General features: G+C 41.3%; 4 protein-coding genes across 5 annotated transcripts; 3 read left to right on the forward strand and 1 right to left on the reverse strand.

The window, feature by feature from the left end:
- Nucleotides 1-787: 787 nt before the first annotated feature.
- On the forward strand, nt 788-2,378 carry LOC115672704 (protein COFACTOR ASSEMBLY OF COMPLEX C SUBUNIT B CCB1, chloroplastic). Its single transcript, XM_030594611.2, has 4 exons — nt 788-1,210; nt 1,390-1,514; nt 1,788-1,940; nt 2,050-2,378. Exons 1-4 carry the CDS (start codon nt 809-811, stop codon nt 2,234-2,236), a joined length of 867 nt encoding a protein of 288 aa, XP_030450471.2. The 5' UTR covers nt 788-808; the 3' UTR covers nt 2,237-2,378.
- A 199-nt stretch (nt 2,379-2,577) lies between these two features.
- Nucleotides 2,578-4,849, reverse strand: LOC115672705 (cytochrome b-c1 complex subunit Rieske-4, mitochondrial-like). The gene is made up of 2 exons (XM_030594612.2): nt 4,516-4,849; nt 2,578-3,506 (listed from the first exon to the last, which is right to left on the reverse strand). Exons 1-2 carry the CDS (start codon nt 4,706-4,708, stop codon nt 2,863-2,865), a joined length of 837 nt encoding a protein of 278 aa, XP_030450472.1. The 5' UTR covers nt 4,709-4,849; the 3' UTR covers nt 2,578-2,862.
- Nucleotides 4,850-8,562: 3,713 nt separating this feature from the next.
- On the forward strand, nt 8,563-19,087 carry LOC115672508 (probable alpha-mannosidase At5g13980). The gene is made up of 29 exons (XM_030594315.2): nt 8,563-8,999; nt 9,101-9,184; nt 9,917-10,005; nt 10,337-10,511; nt 10,772-10,891; nt 11,063-11,146; nt 11,240-11,311; nt 11,928-12,041; nt 12,232-12,332; nt 12,417-12,510; nt 12,603-12,770; nt 12,845-12,934; nt 13,706-13,771; nt 13,867-13,923; nt 14,483-14,702; nt 14,790-14,929; nt 15,026-15,094; nt 15,187-15,246; nt 15,319-15,390; nt 16,441-16,488; nt 16,586-16,705; nt 16,872-16,937; nt 17,254-17,366; nt 17,478-17,562; nt 17,711-17,821; nt 17,912-18,007; nt 18,237-18,284; nt 18,446-18,514; nt 18,615-19,087. The coding sequence occupies exons 1-29, from the start codon at nt 8,799-8,801 to the stop codon at nt 18,834-18,836; spliced, it is 3,054 nt and encodes a 1,017-aa protein (XP_030450175.1). The 5' UTR covers nt 8,563-8,798; the 3' UTR covers nt 18,837-19,087.
- A 1,929-nt stretch (nt 19,088-21,016) lies between these two features.
- LOC115672509 (uncharacterized) lies at nt 21,017-25,711 on the forward strand. Of its 2 annotated transcripts, none has more exons than XM_056314040.1 (10): nt 21,017-21,314; nt 21,846-21,892; nt 22,166-23,048; nt 23,161-23,297; nt 23,937-24,025; nt 24,313-24,415; nt 24,529-24,633; nt 24,793-24,907; nt 25,083-25,244; nt 25,385-25,711. In XM_056314040.1, exons 1-10 carry the CDS (start codon nt 21,155-21,157, stop codon nt 25,537-25,539), a joined length of 1,956 nt encoding a protein of 651 aa, XP_056170015.1. In that variant the 5' UTR covers nt 21,017-21,154; the 3' UTR covers nt 25,540-25,711. The 2 variants fall into 2 exon arrangements, with proteins under 2 accessions (XP_056170015.1, XP_030450176.2); XM_030594316.2 differs by having other exon boundaries at nt 21,018-21,314; nt 22,118-23,048.
- The last annotated feature ends 505 nt before the right edge of the window (nt 25,712-26,216 follow it).

A 26,216-nucleotide genomic window follows, 5' to 3' on the forward strand; every position in this document is an offset into this window, starting at 1 on the left:
AGAACGAGACGAAGGAGTGATCGGTTTTACTTGTCCATCATTTACCGCTGTTTCTGATTTTTAACTCTCTTCTCATCACTGTTTAGTATTTAATTATTTATATGTTTGCATTTAATAAGGAATATTTATTCTTGCTCGAGAATTTTAAGAGTGGGCAAACTGAAACTGTGAAAAATAAATTATAGAAAGAAAGGGGGTTTTCTAGAAAGAGCATTATTTAGCTGCTAATAGTCTATTCGTGGATTGGAATCATATGCTAAATTGGAATCGTGGGGAGTACTACTTGATCATTTTTACTAACTCAAAGCCCCCGATCATTATTTTAGCTCAATAATTTGTGATGACAATATATAGAAATGACAGCGAAAAATTTGTGTGGTTGGTCTTTTGAGTTGAAACTTTTTATGCATGGGAATTTCGGTAATTTTCATTACTTTCATTTATGACTTTTTGTTTTTCCCGAATGTGATTGCAAAGCGACCGGATTTTTTCAATCATTTGTAACTCTCGTTACTTCCATTAATTTATTATGCTATTTCAAGCACGATTGCAATATTTATAAAAATGGTCGTAATTTTTTCAACCGCGATAGTAACTGTCATTAATTCCGTCAATAACACTTTCTTTTTCAAATCTCAATCGAAAATGATAAACAGGACATAATAATTATTTGTAATGAATAACTTTAATCATTTCGTGAAATCCCTTCCGTTGCACTCGTTATTATCGATTATCAAACGATGCGTTTCGCCAATAAATTCAGGGGCAATATCAGGACACGCCATCCGATCTTATCTGAACCATTCAAATGTCCGAAGTTGCTTTATGTCGTCAACACACGCTCGCTCCCTCTCTCTCTGTCCAGAGACCAATGGCGACCAAGATATCATCACCTCCGCACCAACGCTCTCTCTCCACCCTCTCCTTCCCTCCCACACTCCCAACCAGAGACCTCCGCCACCACGACCGATGGCTCGGGACGGTCCGGACCTCCGCCGTCGCCCCCCGACCGAGGAGGTTGGTCGTGGTCCGGAGCTCCCTCCAAGAACTCTCGTCTCTGGTGCTTCCTCATCACGCCCCGCATTCTTCGCTGTTCCTACTCGCGGACACCGCGGGTTACTCGCTGGCCAGTTACTACACTTCCCTGGGTCTCTTCGTGATCTCTGTTCCTGGACTCTGGTCTCTCATCAAGCGCTCTGTGAAGTCCAAGGTTGTTTCATCGAAACCCGATCGTTTTCTGTTTTTTGTTTTCCTTTTTTTGAGCTTAAAAGCATATTTCATTTGGTTCTTGGTTGAATTACGAGTCTGTTCGGTGTTCACGCTCGTGTTTGATGGATTTGTTTGGCTTGGCTGATATGTGAAGTGGGGTGGTTTGGTTATGTGATGCAGGTTGTGCAGAGGACATTCATAGGTGAAGGAGAAGAGAGGAAGGCTCCGAATCGCGTTGCTGGGGAGATTCTGTCTTTTTTCACACGCAACAACTTCGTGGTCACTGATAGAGGAGAGACCATCACGTATGTCCTCGTCACTCTTCCTCCGAAGTCCTTTCTTTATTTGCTTATATCTGCATCGACCAATTCTCTGCGCCTTACATCCTTTGATTCACGAACATTGATCGTTTCTTTTTCTTTTCTCTTTGGTGGTGGTGGGTTTGGTACGAAATGGAGAGAGTTTCCTTATGATTTTCGCCACCATTTTTACTGCAAATGAAAACAAAACCAAGCATGATGCTCTGTTCTAAAAGTAAAAGGGATTCTAGTTAATTTGCTTCGTGTTCTTGTTCGAAGGTTTGAAGGTATTATGACTCCGAGCCGAGGGCAAGCGGCATTGCTGACATTTTGCACCTGCATTAGCCTTGCCAGCGTTGGCCTTGTTCTTACAATAACTGTTCCGGACATCGGTAACAACTGGTTTTGGATCACTGCATTGAGCCCCTTGGCGTAAGTGAAGATTGTTTTCCCCTTAAGAGTCCGAGTTGTAGTGCTCCTCATTTCTGAAGAACGGAAATCACGTGTGAATATGCTGAACCCTTGAAATGATATTTTGCAGCGGAGCATACTACTGGAAGCGAGCATCGAGGAAGGAGCAAATTAAGGTAAAGATGATAATGGCGGAAGACGGGACACTATCGGAGATCGTTGTTCAGGGGGATGATCAGCAAGTTGAGCAGATGAGGAAGGAGCTTCAGTTCAGTGAGAAGGGAATGGTTTATGTAAAAGGCATATTCGAGAGATGACCAACACCCCCGCGCTTCGAATATGACCTTACAAGTTTTGCGAAAGAGGGGTACCGTGGCATGAGTTTAGGACTTTTTGACCTAATGTTAGTTGCCGATATTCCATCAGATTGGCAAATTTTATACATAATTATTCATCAGACACCTGATAATCCATGCCCCCTAATCCTTGTCGCATGCTGGCATTCTTTAAATACAAATTCTTTTGACATAAACAATTTTCAGCTACGACGAAAATCAGCCGAACTACCTCCCAAGGATAGGACGAAGTAGCAAGAGCTCAATAAATCCCTAAAAGCTATTGACCAACTCTGATTGGCATCCCGTACATCTCAGCTATCTGCAATAAACAGACAATAAATTTCGACTCAGCAACCTGGTTCCATACAAGTCGAGGAGGCTCAACCTGAGCTCTGCTCAGCAGAGTGCGAGTATAATTATTTAGTTTAAAGCAACGAGCGCAGAAACAAAGACGCTCAGAAGGAAATATACAGAACATTTCTAAACTTCGCCCGAGACTGTCCGAGATGCTCAGATGAGACCAATAATCTTCGACATTATCAAAATATTAAGTTGATTAAAAATCTTTGCCATCTCAATCAACGAAAGGAAGTTTTCCGGAGCCCTCAACCAATCATTAGCTTGTTTTCCTCCAGGAAGCTGTAAGTGGGTACCTCCAAGTTATATGGTGCAGGACCTTTTCGAATCCGCCCGGAGATGTCATAGTGAGAACCATGGCACGGACAAAACCATCCTCCAAAATCACCAGCATTAGGCAGGGGAATGCAACCCAGGTGTGTGCATACACCAATCAATATAAGCCACTCGGGGTTCTTAGCTCTGTCTGAATCTGGCTGTGGGTCACGAAGAGATGACAAATCAACACTGTTTGCCAGCTTAATATCCTCCTCAGTTCGACGCCTGATGAAAACAGGCTTGCCACGCCACTTAACAGTCACGGTAGAGCCTGGCTCAATACTGGACAGATCAACCTCGAGAGAAGCCATAGCAAGAACATCCTTACTGGCTGACATGCTCAGGACAAACTTGAGGACAAGCAGACGGATAAGTGAGGCATAGACAAATCTACCACCTGTCAAGCAAAAGTAGGCAAATGCCCGCTTGCTCGGGTCACCAGGAGGGAAGCGCTCATGATTGTACTCATCATAAGTAATCTTTGAAGTGGGGTTCTTAACAGCAGCCACAGTTGGTGGAACACCAGGAGCTACACTGTCCTCCTTTCTAGGGGTCAGCGACTCTGAAGCAAAACCTGAGATAACAAATAATCCTGAATAAATATTCCATTACAGCATCATAGCATTTTTCTTCATACAGTAACTGGCTGCTGGAAGTCCGGTAGTACAGTACAAGCAAGATAAAGAGAAAAAATCGAAGAGTGAATAGTAGTACTGCTACATGAGGATAGCTCATCAGAAGTCACAAGTTGTCCAAACACACATCGTAAGTCGAACTCTCCTAAGAAGAAGATAATTGGAGATCATACTCCAAAAGAACTAACTCAGCAATGTGAAAGCTGTTTGGTATAAGTTGAATGAAAAATATAAAGTACAATCATCAGGTGTACAAGGGATTCTAAAATACTACAAGAAGCAAGTCCAGAAATCTTTCATGTAATTCAGCTCTTTGCCAATTTACATCCGCTTTCTCATCTTTCTTCCCTTGTTTTTGCCAGCCGCTAAGCAGACAATAAAATCTGGGACAGCTAAAATTATGCACGAGCGTTACTTCAGGAAAGAATAAATATTCTCGGTAGAAGCACATAGCTCGTATTTCATCATTAGACAAAAATATATGATATCTGTAAACGATAAAACGATATGAAATCAGCAACAAAAGGAAGTGGGATAGAGCCAAAATGCATATAGAAAGTGCAGCCACTGGTATGAAGCGCCCCAGTTTCCAGCAAACTGTTCCAGCAATCAAACCTACTTAACAACAACAACAACAATTTCAGCAGTCGGCCGTCATTGCAAGATGACTGGGCAAGAGAAAAACACAGACTCTCCATGTCGGCAGGAAACGAAATCCCTAGTCTGCCGTCCGCATTACATCGTCACGTAGAAAACCAGAAAAGCCACAAACAACCTCTCTAGCAGAGACACGGCACGTCCTATGAAACCGGAAGGAAATGAACGGGGGATTTTTTCATAGGAATTGAAAATTCCTAGACTCTACAGATGCCAAAATCAATCATTTTATGAAATTGAATGACGACAACGAGCAAAAACAATTCGCGAGAGGAGGAGGAAAACCCTAACCTCTGTGCGGCAGATTCAGCTCCGGTCTGCAAAAGAAAGACCCGGAGAATCCGGCGGATCTGAGCTCGTCGGACGCAGACGACGAATCGGAGCCGCCGACGGGGCCCCGGGAGGCGACGGCGGAGGCGGCCGCGTGGTTGGGCCTCCACGGCGTGACGAGAGAAGGGAGCCTTCTGGTCGCAACCCTCAACATCTCCTCCTCCTCCTCCTCCTCCCACGACTCTCAAGCCCTTCTTCGATCTTCGTCCTCCCTGAGAAGCGAGGCTCGCGAAAACTCGCACCTTTCGATTCGACCGCGTCTCGCAGAAGCTGAGATGCCTCGGAAGCAGCTGAGGAGATGTAATCGACCGGTGACTATAGAGCGAGAAAAGTGGGTGGGGCCCACGGATTCTGGCGTGGCACTGAGGGGGTGGTAAATTCACCCGCCTATCGCATTGCGACACGTCAGCTTCCGAGCGAAACAGAGGGGAGGATTGAAACGAGGCATGGGAAGTTAGGGATGGGCCGGGCCGACAGTATTTGTGATAAATTTGGTTCGGGCCAGAAGTTTCTGATCTTTGAAAACTTGGGCATAGCCTGATTGAACAGAGAATGGCTCAGACCGGACCAACTTTATTTGGACCGGTTCGAGCCGGTTATGCCTAGCCCAGTTTTCACAGGTTCGAGCCGGTAGCGCTAATTTCACCACCCTAAAAAACCAGGTGACAAAAGTACTTGTGCTCCCCTTTTTCCAATCACTCAGCCTGCTCACTCACCCCTCGATGGCACAATGCCACCTTTGCCGACCTTTCGCTCGCGGATGTCGTTATACACTTGCCTCTACCCTAGCTCACATCTTCGCCGGCAAATTTGGTTTGTATCTCTCTCTCTCTAAGCCTGTGTGCGTCTCCGCCCTCGATCGCCACCCTTCACTGCTTCAAGCTCCAGGCGCATGTTGTTGTGATCACTAGGATTGTGGCTGTTTGAGGTGGTTAGCCTCAAATCAACATAGGATCATGAGGTCTTGGGGACTACCTGCGTTAGCGAAAATAGGGCGGTGCAAGCAGAGAGAGGGAAAGACGGAGAAGAGTGAGATATCCATTATCAATTGCAATTGACTAATCAAAAATCGACGGAAAAGTGGTAACCAGCGGCTCCTGGCTTGGTCAGGAAGCAATGATGTTGGTCAAATGCAATTTGGCCAGCCAAGTAATGACATTTCATTCGTACGCATGACAACGCGGTGGAGCTATGGTGATAGATGATAGGGGAAACAGCTCGCCGGCGAAGTGACGATGATAGCCAGAAGGATCTCGACGGTGATGAATGGAATTTGCTCGTGTGGAAAGTGACCTTGCAAATTATATGGGTTTTCAAAAGATCATTCTTGAAGGGATTGCAAAGTTTCCTCACAAAGACTAGGTAAAAATCGATCAACTCTGCATTTGGATCTCCTTGAAATGTTTCAAGTTTCAAACTCTACTAAATGTCCGTTTGTTTTGCAAAAAAATGAACGATTAGGAAAATGTTTTCTTAAAAATCATCACTCATCCCACTTGGAACAATTAGTTAACAAAAAATGTTTTCATCATCAACAATAATTTATGTCTAAAGTGAGCGATAAAAATATTTTTCATTTATTCATTCTTTTTTATAAGCGATAATCGGTGATTATAGAGCGAGAAGAGTGGGGCCCATAGATTCTGGCGTGGAAGTGCGAGAGTGGTAAATTCACCCGCCTATCGAATTGTGACACGTCAGCTTCCGAGCGAAAGAGGGGGAGGATTGACACGAGGCATGGGAAGTTAGGGATGGGTCGGGCCGGTAGTATTTGTGATAAGTTTGGTTCGGGCCGGAAGTTTCGGATCCTAAAAACTAGGCATAGCCTCATTGAACAGAGAATGGCTCGGACCAGACCAACTCTATTTGGACCGGTTCGAGCCATTTATGCCTAGCCCGGTTTTCACATTTTCTTTGAGTAGCGCTAATTTCGCCTCCCGAAAAAATCACGTGACAAAAGTACTCGTGCTCCCCTTTTTCCAATCACTCAGCCTACTCACTCACCTCTCGATGGCACGATGCCACCATTGCCGACCTTTTGCTTGCGGATGTTGTTATACACTTGCCTCTGCCCTAGCTCACATCTTTGCCGGCAAATTTGGTTTGTATCTCTCTCTCTCTCTCTCTCTCTCTAAGCTTGTGTGTGCCTCCGCCCTCAATCGCCACCCTTCATTGCTTCAAGCTCCAGGCACATGTCATTGTGATCATTAGGATCGAGGCTGTTTGAGGTGGTTAACCTTGAATCGACATAGGACTGAGGTTGTGAGGTCTTGGCGACTACTTGCATTGGTCAAAATCGAGCAGTGCAAGCAGTGAGAGAGAGAGAGGGAGAGACGGTGAAGAGTGAGAAATCCGTTCTCAATTGCAATTGACTAATCAAAAGAACGATGGAAAAGTGGTAACCAGTGGCTCGTGGCTTGGTCCGGAAGCAATGATGTTGGTCGATGCAATTTGGCCAGCCAAGTAATGGCTTTACATTTGCACGTGTGACGACGCGGTGGAGCTATCTTGTCCACGAAGATAATAGACTTAGCTGAGAATTTGAGCATTGGTGATAGATGATAAGGGAAGCAACTCGTTGGCGAAATGACGATGATAGCCACAAGGATCTCGACGGTGATGAGGGCAATGAATGGAATTTGCTCGTGTGGAAAGTGAACTTGCAGATAATCAGGGTTTTCAGAAGATCGTTCTTGAAGGGACTGCAAAGTTTCCTCACAAAGACTAGGTAAAAATCGATCAACTCCTGCATTTAAATTTCCTTGAAACGGTTCGAGATTCAAACTCTACTTTGTTTCACAAAAAATGAACGATTAAAAAAATATTTTCTTAAAAATCATCACTTGTACCACTTGAAACAATTATTCGACAAAAAATGTTTTCATCATCAACAACAATTTATGTCTAAAGTGAGTGATGAAAATATTTTCGTTCATTTATTTTTATAAGTGATACAAGCGATCGTTTTTAAGAAATTATTTTCAAACTCATCAATTTTCCGCAAAATAAATGGAGCTTAAGAATAGAAGAAATAACATAAAGCATATGCCAGAAGTCAAACCAGTAGATATTTTTTCATAAATGTTCACCAGAAAAAAAAAAGATCAATAAACAAGGAAGAGTTAGGGGTAAGCATGATTTCAGGATAGAACTCGGAATCGGAAAACCAAATCAGTGGGAACATGTCCGTTTTTAGGGTATGCAGAGTAGGTTTCGGGTTCTACAAATTGAGAGACCACGGATATGTTCCAAGTTATAGGTAAGTGAAATTTGGAATTTGGAACACCCACGTGGAAAAAGTTTTTGTATTTTTCTTGGTCCATATTTTCTTGTGATCCCAATGTATTTTATAGCGTCCGATGATGAGTGTATAATCCGAAACCATTAATCTGAACTTTCATTTTATGATAGAGACTTTTACTTTGTTAATGTTTCGTATTCTTTGTGTGTCTAAATATAAATTGTAACCAGTGGATTGTAGAAATAAGTGATGGTCGTTAAAGGTGATGATTTATTACAATCGTTCAATTCATAATAATACGGAGGGAGCGTAAATCTTGGAACCGATGTTTAAATTCGCGATATGATAAGTTTCAAGAGTTGCGGGATAGGTTTCGAATTCAAAATACGAGGAATATGTTCTAACAGGAACCTGAAATCTATACGAGTCTGGAATCAGTCATCCCTGTTGCATGCCAAACAGACAGAAAAAATTTGGGAATCTCCCCGGCGGACAAGAAGATGACCTGCCCCTGTCCTCGTCGATCAACGAGCGTTTATCGTCTTCCGCAAAGTGCCGAGGATGCTTTACTGAGGAATTCAAATAAAGGCCAAAAAAAGCCCATCATCCGGCAACAGATTCCACATTTTATCCCGTGTCCTGTCTGATTCCTGACTAAAATAACTTAATTTTACTCCCGGCGAAATGGAGAACAGCCCACAGAAATAATGCCGTAGCGTAAAGACCAAAAGAAAGAAAACATTAAAATAATGCCAAGTGCGAGTAAAAAACAGACCTTTGCGAAGTCAGCACTGAAAACCGTACACTCCATTGCAGAAGAGAGAGAAGCAACCTGCAGAGGCATTTCCTCTCTCCTCCCAAAGCTCCGACACCTACAGACAAGGAAGGCTCTTGCTCCGTCGTCATCTCTATCCGAAGCCCTCTCCGTCGCCTGGCTTAGCTGAGATCTCGAGCGAAGTGACCGATTCCTCATCGGAATCGAACTTCGAGCTCGACGCTCCCGATGGCGGCGGTGTGGCCGCTCGCCTTCGCGCTGGTCCTCGCCGGGATCCTTTGCGCGGAGTCCAAGTTCATGGTGTACAACACCTCGGCGGGGATTGATCAAGGGAAGCTGAACGTTCACCTGGTCGCTCACAGTCACGACGATGTCGGCTGGTTGAAGACCATTGACCAGTACTACGTCGGCTCCAATAATTCGATCCAGGTCTCTCTCCCTCTTTCTCTCACTCTCTCTCTCTCGACATGTTTTTTTTTCCGTACTTAAATGGTGGGTGAATTTGAATTTTGGTGGCGTGATCGTTGTAGGGGGCTTGTGTTCAAAATGTCCTGGATTCTCTATGGCCAGCGCTCTTGGTGGATAAGAATCGGAAGTTCATATTCGCTGAACAGGCAAGTTTGATTCTCTCCTTCTTCAGTGGTCTTGTCTGGTTGCGCACGGAACGTAGGAGCACCACTTCTAAGTTTGTCATCGTTTTAAATTTTTTTGTTGTTGCTGGTTTCTTAGCAAAAATGGGAAGTTAGCCAAAATACTGTTCTGGGCCTGATTTGGTGGAAACTTGTGGTTAGTATGACTCGATCAATTAACTTGTCAAGGTGCTGATCACAAAGTTATGAAATGCTAGAGCTTTCTAGATGGTCGGATATTCTGAAGAAATGAATGTTCCGAGACAGAAATGTGAAAAATCGGGTTATGGGAAGCCCATTAATTGATTTCTTAGACTCCTGAGTATCTGTACTTGGGCATTCCTGCGTCTTTACGTGATTGCTATTGTTGTTCAGCAGATCAAATGTTTGAACTATCCGTCAAATAGCAAGTCCATATTGCTAACTCTGAGTATCAGTCTGAGTCTAGGTTTTTCTGATTGGAAGGCTGAAAGTCAGGTAGCTTTGAGTAATTTTGATTTGGGTGCCCATTCTTTTTTTCTTTTTTTTTTGAAGTTACTACTGAAGACTCATACGCTTCCCAGGTCAAACATGTGTTCTGTTGTTTGAAGTCATTAGCTTGGGGATGAATTGATTTAAACCATGTTTTCACGAAGGTTACCCTTAACTGAACGAAAGGATGAATAAGGAAAACTTCTTTGACTCTCGTATCATATTAGTTGGTGAACTTTCATGCAGGCATTTTTCCAGCGGTGGTGGAGAAATCAAGGCGAAACAGTCCAGAATATTGTCAGGCAACTTGTCAATTCTGGTCAACTGGAGCTCATGTAAGATAGTGTGCTGCCAAGTTATTAGATTTGAACCTTTTGTGCTTTTTGACAACTAGACACAATCAAGAAGAGCAGCTGTTTGAACCTGATTTTTGTTTTCACTGCTTAAGAATACCCAGCTCAATTTTCTTAGGGCTCAATGCTACTAATTTCATTACTCTAGTGAGTTTTGTTTATAATATTATGGAAAAAAAATACTTGAGGGCATATTTTACTTTCACGGCCGAATGGATAACTGAGGATCTAGGAACTTGATAGTGCTTTTCTACATCTCTTATTATTAAGCTTTGGATGCTTTGCTTCAAACTTGACCATACTCTTGTTGCAGAAATGGTGGCATGTGCATGCATGATGAAGCCGTGCCGCATTACATTGATATGATTGATCAGACAACTCTCGGTCATCGTTTCATCAAGGAGGAGTTTGGTGTGACTCCCAGAATTGGCTGGCAGATTGATCCATTTGGTCATTCTGCGGTACAAGCTTACTTGTTAGGAGCAGAGGTAAGTTTATCAATGCGACTCCACCTTGTTTCTTAACGAAAAATTTCTATACCACGCCTAAGTTATGGCATAATAAGCGAGAAAATTAACGAACGTGAACTGTCTGAGGATGCTTATATAGGCAGTCAACACTGTACATGCCTAGCTGTTATCATGATTGACCGTTTCTCATGACAAATATGCCCCCCTTTTTTAATCCCCTCTTATGTAGTAAATTGGTATAGACTATAAACAGTCAATCTTATCTATTATTTGCTTAGGTTGGGTTCGACTCGTTTTTCTATGGCCGCATAGATTATCAAGACAGGGCAAAACGTAAAGATGAGAAGAGTCTTGAAGTAATTTGGCGAGGTTCTAAGAGCCTTGGTTCATCTGCTCAGGTGAAGAATGGATCTGTTTATCTACTTGTAAAAGATTTGTTTATTTGCTTGGTTCACTGGACATGTGGGTCCTTGTATCAGTTCGAATCATTAATGGGATGAGCTCAGGTTCATATTGGACCTTTTGGTTCCTTCTTCTCAATACTTTTAGCTCCTTTGGAATTGTCCCAGATTTTTGCTGGTGCTTTCCCTGAGAATTATGAACCTCCATCTGGTTTCTATTTCGAAGTTAATGATGATTCACCCATAGTTCAGGTAACTGTTAACATTAGGAACAAGTTATTATATACTAAAACATTAGTGCTTGCTTGTCCTAGAAGCTACACTTATTCTCCTTGTTGCTTGCAGGATGATATCAATTTGTTTGACTACAATGTCGAAGAACGTGTGAATGCCTTTGTTGCTGCCGCAGTAGCCCAAGTAAGTGGATGTTAATGTTTTACACTTTTACCAAAATTCTTCTTCCCAATCTAAACATCACTTTGTTGACGTCTTTCGTGTTTTGGATTCAGTTTTAGCATTCTATCTACCGTGAAGCATGCACTGCTTTCTTTTGTTTACACCTTTTCTTTTTTTGAGCAGAAGATTACCTTGTCAGTGGTTCTGCTAATGAATGTATAATAGATATTTTCTGTTGAAGATGCCACCAACCACCTTCTACATGGAACTTCAAATTTGTGAAACAGTTACCTAAACGCACATAATTACGTTGAACTTGAGCTAAGATCTCATGAGGAGCTACTCAGTAAGTAATTATATTGGTTAATAAACTTAGAAAGAAACAACTTCAACAGTTCAGCTTATCCAATTCATTGGGCTTGGGACTATGATTCCAGTGAGTAGAATGATTTAGTATAGGTTGAACACGTGAATGCTAGTAGTTTGATACGAATCTGTGTTACAAGACATTATTCCGTGTTGATAAACTGTCAAACCTTGACTTTGACCTCTCCAAGCCAGCACCGAAGCCAGATTTCTCTCTCTTCCACAATGATCTCTTAATAGTTGAAACTGATGATGAATGTCAAATTCTCAGGCAAACATCACTCGGACAAATCACGTTATGTGGACTATGGGAACAGATTTCAAGTATCAGTTTGCGCATACATGGTATAGGAATATGGATAAGCTAATTCATTACGTGAATAAGGTATCTGTTTCCTCACTACTTCATAACTGTTTATTCCTCTCCGAGATCACCTGGGATTCGATATTCACTTTTAATTTTTGCTTCTTCATATGTTCAATCTTCTGTTATTACTATTATCCTGTCAAGAGTTTTTACATCTTACTTCATTGTAACCTCCATAGTGTTGAATATCATTTTCTACTACCTACAGGATGGGCGTGTAAATGCTCTTTATTCGACCCCATCCATATACACTGATGCAAAGTATGCAGCAAAGAAAGCATGGCCACTCAAGACTGGAGATTTCTTTCCGTAAGTTTAATGCGTAGCTGGACTCTCCTCCTCCTACATCTTCTTTTTTTTGTTGTACTAAAGTTGAAGCATTTATGATTACAGGTATGCAGATCGTGCAAATGCTTACTGGACGGGATACTTTACAAGCAGAGCAGCTCTTAAACGTTATGTTAGGATAACGAGTGGCTACTATTTGGTATGAGTGTATGGGAATACTCTTTGGTGGGATTAAATGGTCTTATTGATTGGTTTGTTGGGGTTGTGATTGTTGTATTCTGGTTTCTTTAGGCTGCAAGACAGCTGGAGTTTTTCAGGGGAAGAAGCGATTCAGGGCAAAATACAGATTCGTTAGCGGATGCATTGGCAGTTGCTCAACATCATGATGCAGTTACTGGCACAGAAAAGCAGCACGTGGCTAATGACTATGCCAAGCGTCTAGCCATGGGTTACTCTGAGGTGATTACGATCGTAACATGATTATTTTTTCCATTGAGTATCACATATCAACGGCATTCATATTCTATTTGCAGGCCGAAGCTGTAGTTGCATCTTCACTGGCCTGCCTAGTGGAGTCAACGCCATACAAAGAATGTGGAAACCCATCTACAAAATTTGAACAGGCAAGTATTTAACCTTGAAGCTTGTGATCCATTCTTAATGTTCTTCGACTCCTGTGGCTGTTGTAGAGTGTGCAAGCTGATCCTTTTAGTTCCTTAAGAAGATTTGGTGCTGTTTTTACCTTGCTATCTATATGGTTGAGGTAAAAGTATTCTATGAAATAACGTATACTTTCAATCTAGGAAGCACGGACACTCTTTCGGGGCCTCCGTGTCGGTGTCGGACACCGACACTCGTCCGACACTCTTTTTATTATTATTTATTTATTTGTGGATTTGAATGAAATTAATTTGATTGAAATAATCATAAAAATGATAATTTATCATGTATATATAAAAATATACATTTAATATACAACGCGTCCCAACATGTCGGAATTCTCTATTTTTTGAGAAATAATGTGTCGGCCTGTCGTGTTGCGTGTCAGTGTCGGTGCTACTTAGCTTTCAATGGTGTACTAGTTGTTTAATCTATAAGTACCGAAGTGCAGACAGGCATAGGGAATAATATATTTCACTATGTGCATATTTCTGCTGCTAGCTAACATGATTGTCATAGTGCAAACCATCACACTCATCTTATTCTTCCCTTTGACGAAAAAAAAAACAATATCTGTAGCAAAAATTTTGTTATTTTGGACAATAAAATCCAAGTAATAATTCATTTTTTCTTTGTTTATCTCTGTTCCAATTTTGAGCTATTAAAGGATCCTTACCTTTTCATATTGGAGTTTATAACCAATCTGACAGTAAGCGTAATACTTCTTGTTGCAGTGTCCACTCATGAACATAAGCTATTGTCCTCCATCAGAAGCTGATCTCTCCAGTGGGAAAACATTGGTAAATTGATAGAGTCTCAATCAGATCATGTTCTTGTACGAAATGAATGTTTATTCCTTGTGAAGATACGTGAACTGTGGTTTCATGGATTCTAGATCATAGTTGCTTACAACTCGCTTGGATGGAAGAGAGAAGATATTATTCGAATTCCTGTGAGTATCCCAATGACTTTATGAGTGAGTTGAACATTATTGTATCAAGAGTAATCCCTGTTACTCCTTTTGAGTTTTTCACTCTCGAGTCAATAATTGCCTGGTGCGGCTTTGCACGGTTGTCTAGATTATTGTCTATTTGCATTTCTTAATCTCCTAAATGGTCTGTTCAGCAGGCCAATTGAACTTTGTTAGGTGATTAGTCTTTTCATAAGTAATTTTGCTCAATGAAGTTGATCGAAGCATCTACATTGTAAGAGAAATAAAAATCTTACCTAAATCACTACTACTTTGAATTTTTGTGGAGGAAGGTTTCTACTTTCAAACTCGATTTTTCTCCTCCCTGATTTTATGCCATCATATATCCTTGTACCAAAATTATTTCTTCCTATGCCTATATCCTCATCTTTATGCATATGAATTTTGCAAAACCCATCACCTGTCCATAATTAGTTTGGATGATTCAGTTGCCTCTCTTTTATTGAACCATGGGATGGATGTATGTATTCTTAGGTTCAGAGACATTAGTTCTGTATTCATTAAGTCAGGGTTTCTGTAGGTTATGACGGAAGATATTAGTGTTCATGATTCTGAAGGGAAGGAGGTTACATCTCAGTTGATTCCTATTACCGATACATTCCTCAGCTTAAGAAGCTACCATGTCATGGCATACTTGGGTGAAACTACAACTGACGCACCCAAGTATTGGCTTGTTTTTCCAGCTTCTGTACCAGCTCTTGGTTTCAGTACATTCTTCATCTCAAGTGCCAAAGGGACAGGTTCAGTGATGTGATTCTCCAATACTATTGCTTCTCTGGCCTATCATAATTAGACTTAAGAACCAGCACGCAAACTTTTTATTACAGGTGCTAGTCCAGCTAAATCAAAAGTATACACCATCGAGAGAGGCCAAAAATCCTCTGTTGATATTCGTCAAGGGAATATTAAGCTTACGTTTTCTGCTGAGGAAGGAAGAATTGGTTATTATGCTGATAGCAAACGTTTCGTAAGTGGTGTACCATTTCCCGATTCTCTTGGTTGTTGATTGGGGGCAGGGGATTTTGTGTCTAGCAGCAACCTTATGCGCATCTTTAAATTTTAGGTTGAGGAACATGTTGAGCAGTCTTACAGTTTCTACTCTGCATTTAACGGAACTAAAGAAGATCCTCAGGTCGTGAAGCCTTCTCTTCTAGGACTTCTAAATTGGTCTTGTTTCTTTGTTTTCAAGTCTTTCATCTCATACAACATGAACGTGTTTTTTAGGCCTCTGGAGCATACGTCTTCCGTCCAAATACCACAATTTCTTTGAAACCTGAAAAAAAGGTTTGTGATATTTTGTTACATACTGAAATGGTCACTAATTATGTTTCTTAAGAAATCATTCTGAATTTGCAGAATCCTCTGACCGTCATGCATGGATCCGTGATGGATGAAGTCCACCAGCAGATCAATTCATGGATATATCAGGTACCTTGATGGTGTAAATTTTTTGAGTGGGTTGACTGATCCTTATGACATGATTACATGTCTGTTCTTAATCTTATTTAGGCTTGACATGATGAACTTTTATGGTCTAGAATTATAATTAGCCCGACATGAGAACTAAGTTTGAATGTCTGTTCTTTGAAGTAGAATTCAATTCAGAAGGTTCAGTGCTGTGGTAATTGTAAAATTCTGATGATGGCAAAAAAAGTGTGACTATGTTGTCGATTGACTTTTTTTTAATTAATATTCAGCTTCTCTCTCTCTCTCTCTCTCTCTCTCTCTCTCTCTCTCTCTCTCTCTTCGTGCACTCATGCATGTGGGGTAATGAGAATCGATTTAGTAGAAAGTTGCAGCAACAATAAGAAATTCTCTGTCCAATTATAAGTTTGAAGCGAGATTCATGCTAGTTCCTGATAATCAGGAATGTGCCCTTTTCTTTCTCCCACACTTTAGGTCCAGTATAGATATAACCACAGTGGATAGGCGGTGGAACATTTAGTTTCGTTCAGTCATTCATGACATCCAATAGCTCAATGGTGGGTAGCCTCTTGGATAATTAGTTTCCTTAGATCCAAGAAGTAAATAGAAGATCTTATATAGAAGACACTTTGGGCTTTTTGGTATAATCTTTGTTAAAGTTTTAAACTTTTTGTTCGGCATTTGCAAAATTTGTGCCTAAAGAAACGAAAAGTGCTTTTTTACATTGAGAATGAGTTCTTTTCTTCTTTTTTTTTTTTTTTTTTTGTTTTCCGCGTGCCGGCTCCGCCGAGGAGGCTCTTTATATGCTCTCTTACACTTGGGTTTACTGTTCCCATCTTACAACTTTTTTTTCAGGAAAAAAACTGACCATCCTATGAGAATTTTAGATGGGTTCATCTTCTGTCTCTCTCTCCCTTGCTCTCTCTGTATGCAAGCTATAGAACAGAAAATGAGTTTGAGATTTCCCCCAACAATAATTAAAAGATAATATCCTGTATTTTCTGAAGTACTCTAATGCTTCTTATTGCGAATATGTTTTTCTGTTGCATGCAGATTACCCGTCTGAGCAAGGGAAAGGAACATGTCGAAGTTGAGTTCATAGTAGGTTTCTCCATTGCTGTTTCTTCACTGTGGTAATATGAAAAAAATTCCTGATAATGAGATTTGTTCAAATACATTGTGTTTATCTTGTTATCAGGTTGGACCAATTCCAATCGATGATTGGATCGGAAAAGAAGTTGTTACCCAGATTTCAACTTCCATGAAGACAAATAAGACATTTTACACAGATTCCAATGGACGCGATTTCATTGAGAGGGTATGATGACAACAATAAATTTGAGTTTTTTCGAGGGTAGACGGCACTTGTATAATCTGGATAGCTGAAATTGTTGCTAATTGCGACATCTTGAGAAGTTGTTCATTTTCAATTGAAAATTTTCTATTGTCTGTTTATTAAGGAACTGCGATTATCTTTGTCGCAGATTCGTGACTATAGAACGGATTGGGATCTGAAAGTGAACCAACCAGCTGCTGGAAATTACTATCCGGTATGTTTTTTTTTCCAGACTTTGGAGATCTACAATGATGTGTACATTTTGGCATCGACCACGATGCGCATTAGCCTATTTGATATGAATAACATACTCTACTTTCCTTTTTTCTTTTTCAAACAATGTGGAAGCATACTTGCTGAGTATTTTGATGTTCCCACTCCAGGACTTCCATTTTCCTTTTATTTTCTAATTTACTTCTCGCAGTTAGCTTGCAATCTTGTTTGTTATAATTTAATCTTATCCATAGTTGCTTGGACTGTTCTTTGACTTTTTATCCTCTTGATTGATACGTAGATTTTTCATTTTTCAGATAAATCTTGGAATTTTCTTTAAAGATAATGAGAAAGAATTCTCTGTTTTGGTTGATCGATCTGTGGGAGGATCAAGCTTAGTCGATGGACAAATTGAGCTAATGCTTCATAGGTAAATCATGAATATGCCTGATTCTGGGAGCTACATAATTATCTTGGAAGTAATCAGATATAGGATATCAGAAGTTGCAAACTGACAGTGTAACCATAAATCTTTATGTAGGAGACTGATCCGCGACGATTCCAGAGGAGTGGCAGAAGCTCTGAATGAAACAGTCTGTGCCCTTAAGGATTGCAAGGGGCTGATTGTAAGCACATATTGTCAGAAATAACTTCTTGAAGAACGTTATTATGGTTATTCTATATTCTCTTCCAGGGTTCCTTCTATCGTGAGAGATAGATATAGTATGAAGCATCTCTCAATTTGGCTCTTATTGAAGATATACTTTGTTGCAGATTCAAGGAAAGTACTATTTTAGATTTGATCCGTTAGGAGAGGGAGCTAAATGGCGTCGATCATTTGGCCAGGAAATATATTCTCCACTTCTCTTAGCATTTGCTGAACAGGTATGTTAAAGCAAAAAACTGAAGCCTGTCTTCTCAATCACTTGAAACAGAGAGCAATACTATTTTGAATGGTGATATTTCCCCTATCAGGATGGAGACTCCTGGAGGAATTCTCACACGACCACCTTCTCTGGGATAGATTCCTCCTACACTTTGCCTGAAAATGTTGCTATATTAACTCTCCAGGTGATTGGTAAATCTTGTCAAAACTGCAATCCTAGATTCCCTCATCATGTCTGTCAGTGTTTCATAGAGGAAGAAATGAATGCTACAGTTTCTGGAGATTTGATTCTGCATGATCAGCATTGTAGCTGTATGATCATCTTGATGTTACTTGACATCTATTAGGTCCTCCTTTTGCTAGTTGATTTTTTTTGGTCCTTCTAAGTAATATAGTGTCGCATGAACCGTGCAGGAACTTAATGATGGAAAACTTCTCCTTCGGTTAGCACATTTGTACGAGGTTTGTCTCTTTCTGTTGCTATAATCAAGTGTCAGAAAGAAGCTTTTCGTTGGATTCATTGCTCAATTGACTTCGTCCTGTTTACTTTGCATAATGTGGTCCCTGTTAAAATTATTATGTTGCAATCTCCTTTCTTTTGTCTGGTTGGAACCTATGTGAAGATTGGGGAAGACAAGGATCTTTCTGTAATGTCCAGTGTAGAACTGAAAAGTCTATTCCCCGGAAGGAAGGTAAAGTCAACTGACTAGTCAATCCATTTTTATGAGGAATTGACCTATTAACATCGACAAACACATTCAACCGGCTCTTTTGCCTCCTCATCGATTTCAGATCGGCAAAGTGACGGAGATGAGCCTCTCTGCTAATCAAGAAAGGACGGAAATGGAGAGAAAGAGACTCGTTTGGGAGGTGGAAGGCTCCAAAGGTAACGAAGGCAGGATATTGAGGGGAGGGCCCATCGATCCCACCGAATTGGTAGTGGAGATCGCTCCTATGGAAATCCGTACTTTCATCGTTCAGTTCAATCTACCCGAAGAGGTCTTCGATGCCTGAAGGCCTCGAAATTACACGGCATCAGGTCCAGAGAAGGCTATCCAGGCCACGCGGGATTGTTAACTAGTCTGTCCTCCGAGCTCCGCACGCGCTGTATTACGAGTCTTGTTGTTGTTGTTGTTGTAGTTGTAATTCCCTAGTATATAATAATGATGGACTGGAGTGTCTGTAAGTGGGCATAGACAGGAGCAGAGAATTATGCAGTCAGGGTGATGCAAATCGATGGGAATAACATCCCTGAGCAATGTTCATACCTTAGTGCCTACCGTCTGAAACTATGGTGGAAATGGAATTAGCATGAATCCAAATCCAACATGGCCTCGTTCCTGCCTTTTTTTTTCCCTAGAACTCAACGCTGTCTAAATTTATATTAATAATAATGTTACGGTAATGTCTCGGCTACTGGTTAAGCTTACTAAGTAACAGATAATGCGTATATAAAGGACAATATATGCATTGGACATTATTAGAGCTTTTTCTTAAGCTTCGTTTGTTTCGCGAAAAATAAATAATATGAATATATTTTCTTAAAAATGATCGTTCGTATCATTTACAAAAATAAATGAATGAAAAATATTTTTATCATTCATGAAAATGTTTAGACTTATGTCGTTGTTAATTATGATTACATTTTTTATTGATGAATTACTTCAAACGATACAGGCAATCATTTTTAAGAAAATATTTTTCAAATTATTAATTTTTCGCAAAACAAATGGATCCTTAATTAGTTAATAAAATCCAACTGAGAAGTGCATTTTAAGTAGGGCTAAAGCATGGTTCCAAGGTAGAACGGAAATCGGAGAACCGAATCGGTTTCGATTTCGAGTTTCAAAATATATAAGGCAGGTTCTAGCTTTGGAACCTAAAATCTAGAACAAATTTTTGTGTGTTTCTTTTTTAATGTTTTCGCGCAATCCTGCGGTATTTCATGACGTCTGATGATGAGTGTGTAATCAGGAACCGAACCACTGGTTTGAGCTTTCATTTCTGGCGATATTCATGATTGGGATATTTTCTTTATTAATATTTCATATCTTTCGTGTGTCTAAATATAGGTTATGGTCAATAGATTGTAACAGTAAATTATAGTCATTAGAGGTGATGATGTGCTGCAATCGTTCAATTAAGAGTACATATAAAATCTAGGTAGACCTTATAACTTGTGATATGTGAGTTTCAAGTTTCAGAATATGTAGAGTAGGTTTTAGGTTCTTAAAAACTTTGAAACCGGTTTCAATGAGTAGGTTCCAAATTTCTGATAAAACCCGAACCGATTCTACAACCTCCGAACTCCCAGTTTTAAACTTCATGACCAAAAAAAAAAAACTCCTAGTTTTTAAACTCCAGCTTCTTCCATTTATAAGGGCCTGTTTGGTTCAACTTTGAAAATGCTACTTGGAGGAATGCAAATACCTTTGGGTGAAAGCCCATTGGGGAAATGCAAATGGTGTTTGGTAAAAATATTTTGTAAAGCTACTTTGGCCAAAATATAGTGTTTGGTAAATTTTTTTTGCAAATGGACTTTGAGAATTATTTTATTTATTAAAAAAAAAAAACAAAACCTACCATCGCCGGAGCCGGCCGCCGGTGAGATAGATCTGGCGCTGGCGGCCGTCGCCCGAGGTCGGGAGACCACGGCGAGCCGAATCTGCCGCCGCCGCCGGTCGCCCGAGCCCGGGCGACCCTCGGCGGGGTCGCACGACCCAGCGACGGCCGCTTTGGGTCGCCCGAAGGTCGCGCGACCCAGGCGGCCGTCGCCTGGGTCGTGCGACCCCCGCCGAGGGTTGCTTGGCCTCGGGCGACCGGCGGCGGCAGCAGATCTGGCTCGTCGGTGGTTGCCCGACCTCGCCGGCCCTTCTCCCTCGCCGGCCACCCTCGCCGGCTTCTTGGTGAAAAACAGCTTCAAACCAAAAAAAAAATATATATATTGGTAAACAGTAGCATTCGTGAAATGCTAGCATTTGGCCAATGCTAGGTCAAATGCTCAGCATTTTGGGAAGAGACTTTCGGGGCTCAAAGCCCCTTCCCAAAGCTGAACCAAACACCCCCTAAGTAGGCGGATCGCGGCCGAAACAGGGGGCATTTTCCGTAAATAAGCCCGCGAAGCAGGGGGCGCCAATGTAATTACACCGGGCTATATTCGGTCAAGATGCGGCAGATGCCGGTCTTCCCGGAGCTCGTGTTGCAGGGCGCCATAAAAGCAGCTCCCCACTTCGATCCAGGGACGCGTAGAAGCTTGCGGTGCCTCCCCCCGACGCGACCCGATCGAACTCCCCCTTTCTCTCTCTCTCTCCACGGAATTCCCCAAGATTTTCATGTCCATCTCGCCCACCGAGACCCAAGGACTCGCATCGCCTCCCTCCTCTCGAGCTCTCCCTCCAAACCCTAGCCCCGACAATGGCGACCGCCGCCCTGTTCATTACCCCCTTCCGCCTGCCTCTCAGGTCTCCCCTCCCGTCTCCGGCGAGGCTCCAGGTACGAACCGGGAAGCTTGCGGGGTGTGTTTTTTTTTGTTTGGTTGTTGCGACGGTGCGGGTTCCGTTAGTTCGGGATTGCGTGATGCGGAGGATGATCGAGCGCGATGAGTGGTCTGGCTGGTGGTTGGGCCGAGGGATCGGGATAATCTGTGGCTCGTGATGTGTTCTGTTAGCTGAACACCGTTATAGATAGCGGAGTGATGCTTGTTTCGTAGATAGTCGCTGGTCGGAACTGTTGATGTTGAAGTGAGTTAGTACTGATTTGTAACTTTTAGGTATACCTGCTTGTCGTGTGGGCATGCCGGCTGATTTCTCATTTGATCAGGTGTTAGTGCGACAAATTAGTGTAAGCGACTGGAAGTTTGTACAACGTGGCTATTATGGATTCATCTCTTCGTCTTGAATCGTTGCTATGTTTCTATCGTGTTGTCTTTGCTGGTAGTAGCATGATCCTGTACATTTTTACGTACGCTCAGTAACTAGCATGTGCTGCCTTGACTCATCGGGATGAAATTTTGATGCAATGCAGGAACATTGGCTACTGTTGCAGAGAGTTCTAGCGGATCTTCCCAAAAGGTATGCTTGAAATTGGTAATTTCAGTAGTAATAAGGAAGTTCCTGCACTCCACTTAATAAGCTTTTGTATAGGTAATTAGTGCAAGTTAGAATTTTTGCTTTCGAGTAGGGGCTTTTTCCCTTATTTTTGGGATTGGATAGGTTAGATTGTATGAAAATATTGTGAGAGTTTATATGGCTGAATGCATCGGTTAAAGGTGACATACATCATTGCTGCCTCCCCAGGTGAGTGCATCAGGAAGTCCAAATGATAAAAAATTTGGATCTTCTCAGGCAAAATGGAAGACATCAGCGACCAATGCTGCCCGAAGTCAGCGAGCTACTGGGTCCATGGATTCACTTGGAAGCCCTATGCAATCAGCAGGAAGAAGAGCACAAGTTGTGAGTGGGAATCACCTGTTGAACTTCCATTATGACCCCATTTCTCGTTCTCAATCCAGGCAGCCTCCTCCTCCACCAAGAAGGCAACAAAAGATAAAGCCGTATAATAAAGATTTGTTCCTTCAGGCAAACTACAAGTTTGTTGTTCTCGATTCTGCAGACTATGAACCTGATTTGATGAATCCGGATAAAATGTTACAGTGGGAGGACATTATATGTGTTAGATACTCAACCCCCTCTGCGGTGCAGTGTCCAATTTGCTTGGACTATCCTCTATGTCCACAAATAACTTCATGTGGGCACATCTTTTGTTTCCCATGTATTTTACAGTACTTGTTAATGGGCAAGGACAATTATAGAGTCGACTGCTTCAAGAGATGCCCCTTATGTTTTGTAATGATATCCCGAAAGGAATTATATACTGTCCACATCGAGAGTGTGAAGCAGTATGTGGTTGGGGATATCATCGAGTTTGTGCTTTTAACTCGAGAAAAAGATTCCTTTATTCCCTCGGAGAAAAATAAGCAGGAAAGTGCTTCCATGCAATGCGACATCAATGCTATAAACGATGCTTTTTCAAAATTTACCTTCACTGCGGATGCCGATTTATCTATTAGAAAAGCAATAGCCGAACTTGATGGGTGGCTAGCCAAGGCAGATTCAGGGCTTGTTGATGATTTAGAGAAACTTCCCTATGTATCTGCTGCGATAAAGGAATTGGAGAAGAGAAAGAAGTATTGGGATGAGCACCGAGTTACGGATGGTGATAGATCCTGTAAGTCGTCTTCCCATATGTTGAATTGTGAACATGCCCACTGATGGATATGATGAGAAAGAGTTGTTGGCTAAGTTAAGGCTAGGTATATCTGATATTTCATCTTCTCTAGATCAAAATGGTGATGCTAGTCAAACTCTAGAAGACAAAGATCAGGAGATGTCATCTCATAAGGATGGAAAAAGTGCAGAAAAGAACTTGAGCAGCTCTGGGAATATAAAGGACAGGGAACTGTACAACTTCTACCAGGTAAGACAAAGCAACAAGGATTTTTTTTTCTTTTTTCTTTTGGTTTCTGGCATCTGAGTATGTTCAGTATAGACTGGTTGGATGGTAGGAAAGTTAGATGCAATGGCCCTTTCCCACCGTTGTTTTAACTGCTCAGGAGAGGTGAAGTTATGTTATTTTTCTTGTCAAGATATAGTTTGGTTGGGACTTTTTCCAAGAGAAATGACCAAGAAATGGTTCAAGATGCCATCCATGCGGTGGTTTTACTTTTTTCAGGGTCCTGTAGACGAATTACGGGAATGGCAAAAGAGCCTGCTCTGCTTCTGCTGCTGCATTTAGAAGTTTATTTTACTTGCCGTGGAGAAAATGCTTCATAAATCACACTTGAATGGGCATTTATTTTTTATTTAGTATTTTTTTTTAGTATTTTTTTTTATGTTTGTGAATAGTGATAGCTGAATGAATATATGTGCAACCAGAAAGTAATGCTGGACAGCGGCCATGCATGTAGATGTTCATCTTTGCTTGTACTGCAATTTTGTGCAATGTTTTTATCCTGCCATTTGACTATGGCCATATGATAGGTGTGACTTTTTGCATTTCTCCCAGTCCCTTGGATTCCTTATTGCATCTTATCCTCTTCTTGTATGTCTCTTTCAGGCTGTTGATGGTCAAAATCTTATTCTTCATCCATTGAACGTGAAGTGCCTTTTGCACCATTATGGAAGCTATGACATGATCCCGAACAGGTTGATTAGATTTTCTGTTCTCATAGAATCTGGTATAGAAACAGGCTGTAGATATTTAGTGCTATGCATGAGAAGTAGCAGAGAATGATGTTTGGAGGTTGGTAGTCTCCCCATCCTAGGGAATATGCACAGCCCTATGCAATTGATGGTGGGCAAACGGATATCTCATGTATCACTTCCTCTCATAATCATTTCTCCTTTGGCCCTAATTCTCTGTTCAAACTCTTGAGGCTAACAGTAATCGATTGTCTGAGTCTTCTCTTAAAAGTGGGATGCATGAATTGCAGGATAAGTGGGAGGATTCTACAGTTGGAAACAGTTACTCAGTCAGAGTCCACCAGAAGACGGTATCGCTACTTGAGTCATTTTTCATTGACCACGGCATTTCAGGTATTAATTGATCATCTTCTGTTCCTCTGTTCTTCAAAATTATCGAGCATCTTGTGGAAAGTGATCTGCTCATTAGTTTGATTTCATTAGTTTGATTTACTTTGTTGACTCAGCTTTGTGAAATTGATCTGACTGGCATACTGCCTAGTGATTCTTTGCTTCCATTTATGGATGAAATTAAGAAGCGCGAAAAGGAGAGGAAACAGCTAGCCAAAAAGGTGTGATAAACTTTGTTTTTCCCCCTCATGTGAATCCTTCTTAAGGACATATGTCTGCAATTTTCAAGCTCTTTTTCAAATAGTCTTTTTGACATTGCTCTTTATATTTCAGTCCTCCTTGCTTTGCTCTTAGAGTTGTATTATGTTTTCCATTTTTAGGAAAGAAAGGAAAAATTGAAGGCTGAAGCCTCTGAAGTTCCTATGTCTATACTATATGATATTGGACAGTCCTCCAGTCTTCGCTCCCCCACATTTTCGGCAGATGATTTTGAAGGTAATGGGGTTCCATTTGCAATGACAAGAATTAAGATGCCATTTGCTGTTATGTTTTTAATAAAAAAAAATAGTCATAATTGCCCTTCTTGAGCCACCTGGGTGCATACATCACGAATTGTACAATTTGCTGAACTATACTTACATTGCTTACTTGTCTTACCCTGCGTCACAAGCTCTCGGAAATCCTGTGGTGATGTCATCAAGCCCTCCTGCTGTTGGAGAGAGGAAAACATTCTCAAACGTAACAAGACTTGGATTTGCTGCAGCACATGATTCTCCTGCCTTGAAAAATGAGGACTCTCTTCGTGGGACCAGCTTGAAAATTGATTCTCCTGGTATGTTCTGAGATATTCGGTGTGTGTGTTTTGTATAAGCAGTTTATGTTGTTTAGTACTTTCTAGGTATCTGTCAATGAGCATTTAAGTAAGTTTGTTTTGACTCATGCATTGGCTGGTTCGGTCTCTTCTCATTGTAGGTGGGGAAGAGGCAAAAGGGCCATCTTTTGCCACAATGATATCGAGAGCCAAGTTGGTCGAAAGCTTGGAAGCATCTAAGGTGAGCGAGATGGGAAAGAAGGGGAAGAAACAGTCTCAAGTCCTCTTGTCCACAGCTGGTGGACGGCGCTACTAACATACGATCTTGTCTAACTTTCTTGTGTTTATAAAAGACATGATCCACTCGACCATAGCTGTGAAATCTGTAAATTAGTTTGACCTACCTCTCCCTCTCACCTGTAGATGGTTCTTGAATAAAGTGGAGATTCAGAAATAAGTTGAAGTGGCCATCGTGTTGCTTGTTTCCATTGGCTTTTCTTCTTCTTTAGCTGGGATTTCCCATAGATTCCAATTATTTTTTGTCTCACTCCTCTCTTCTATGTACAAGTGTGTGCGTTGCCCATGGGATCGAACGTCGGACCTGGTACGTTTCGGCTTTACCCCTTAATCCCTTTATCAACAAGATCACATTGCCTAGTGGCCCAAAGGTGCCAATTTGCCGGGCTGCCACAGTAAGATGAGCCGGCAAGCCTCTTATCTGCTTATTGCAATCTTGGATTGTGGAACTGAAAAGATCGATACTCCATGTCGGCCACCGTAAGTTCTCCCGAATTTCGTCTCATCACAGGTCTCTGACTCGTGTGTTCTCTCTTTAGATTTTTTTGAGTATAAAGTATTTAGTGAGATTAGGTTTAATTCATTAAATTCACTGGTAAATTGATTATTTTTTTATAATTAATAATTAGTTAAAAGTAAAAAGCCATCGTTTCACAAGGAAAATCACTATTTTCTAGGAGTTTCATCCATGAAATG

The sequence above is a fragment of the Syzygium oleosum genome, unplaced genomic scaffold (genome assembly GCF_021117445.2).
Source record: "Syzygium oleosum isolate NSW1041296 unplaced genomic scaffold, Sole_v2.1 Sole_v2.08, whole genome shotgun sequence".
NCBI classification, from domain to species: domain Eukaryota; kingdom Viridiplantae; phylum Streptophyta; class Magnoliopsida; order Myrtales; family Myrtaceae; genus Syzygium; species Syzygium oleosum.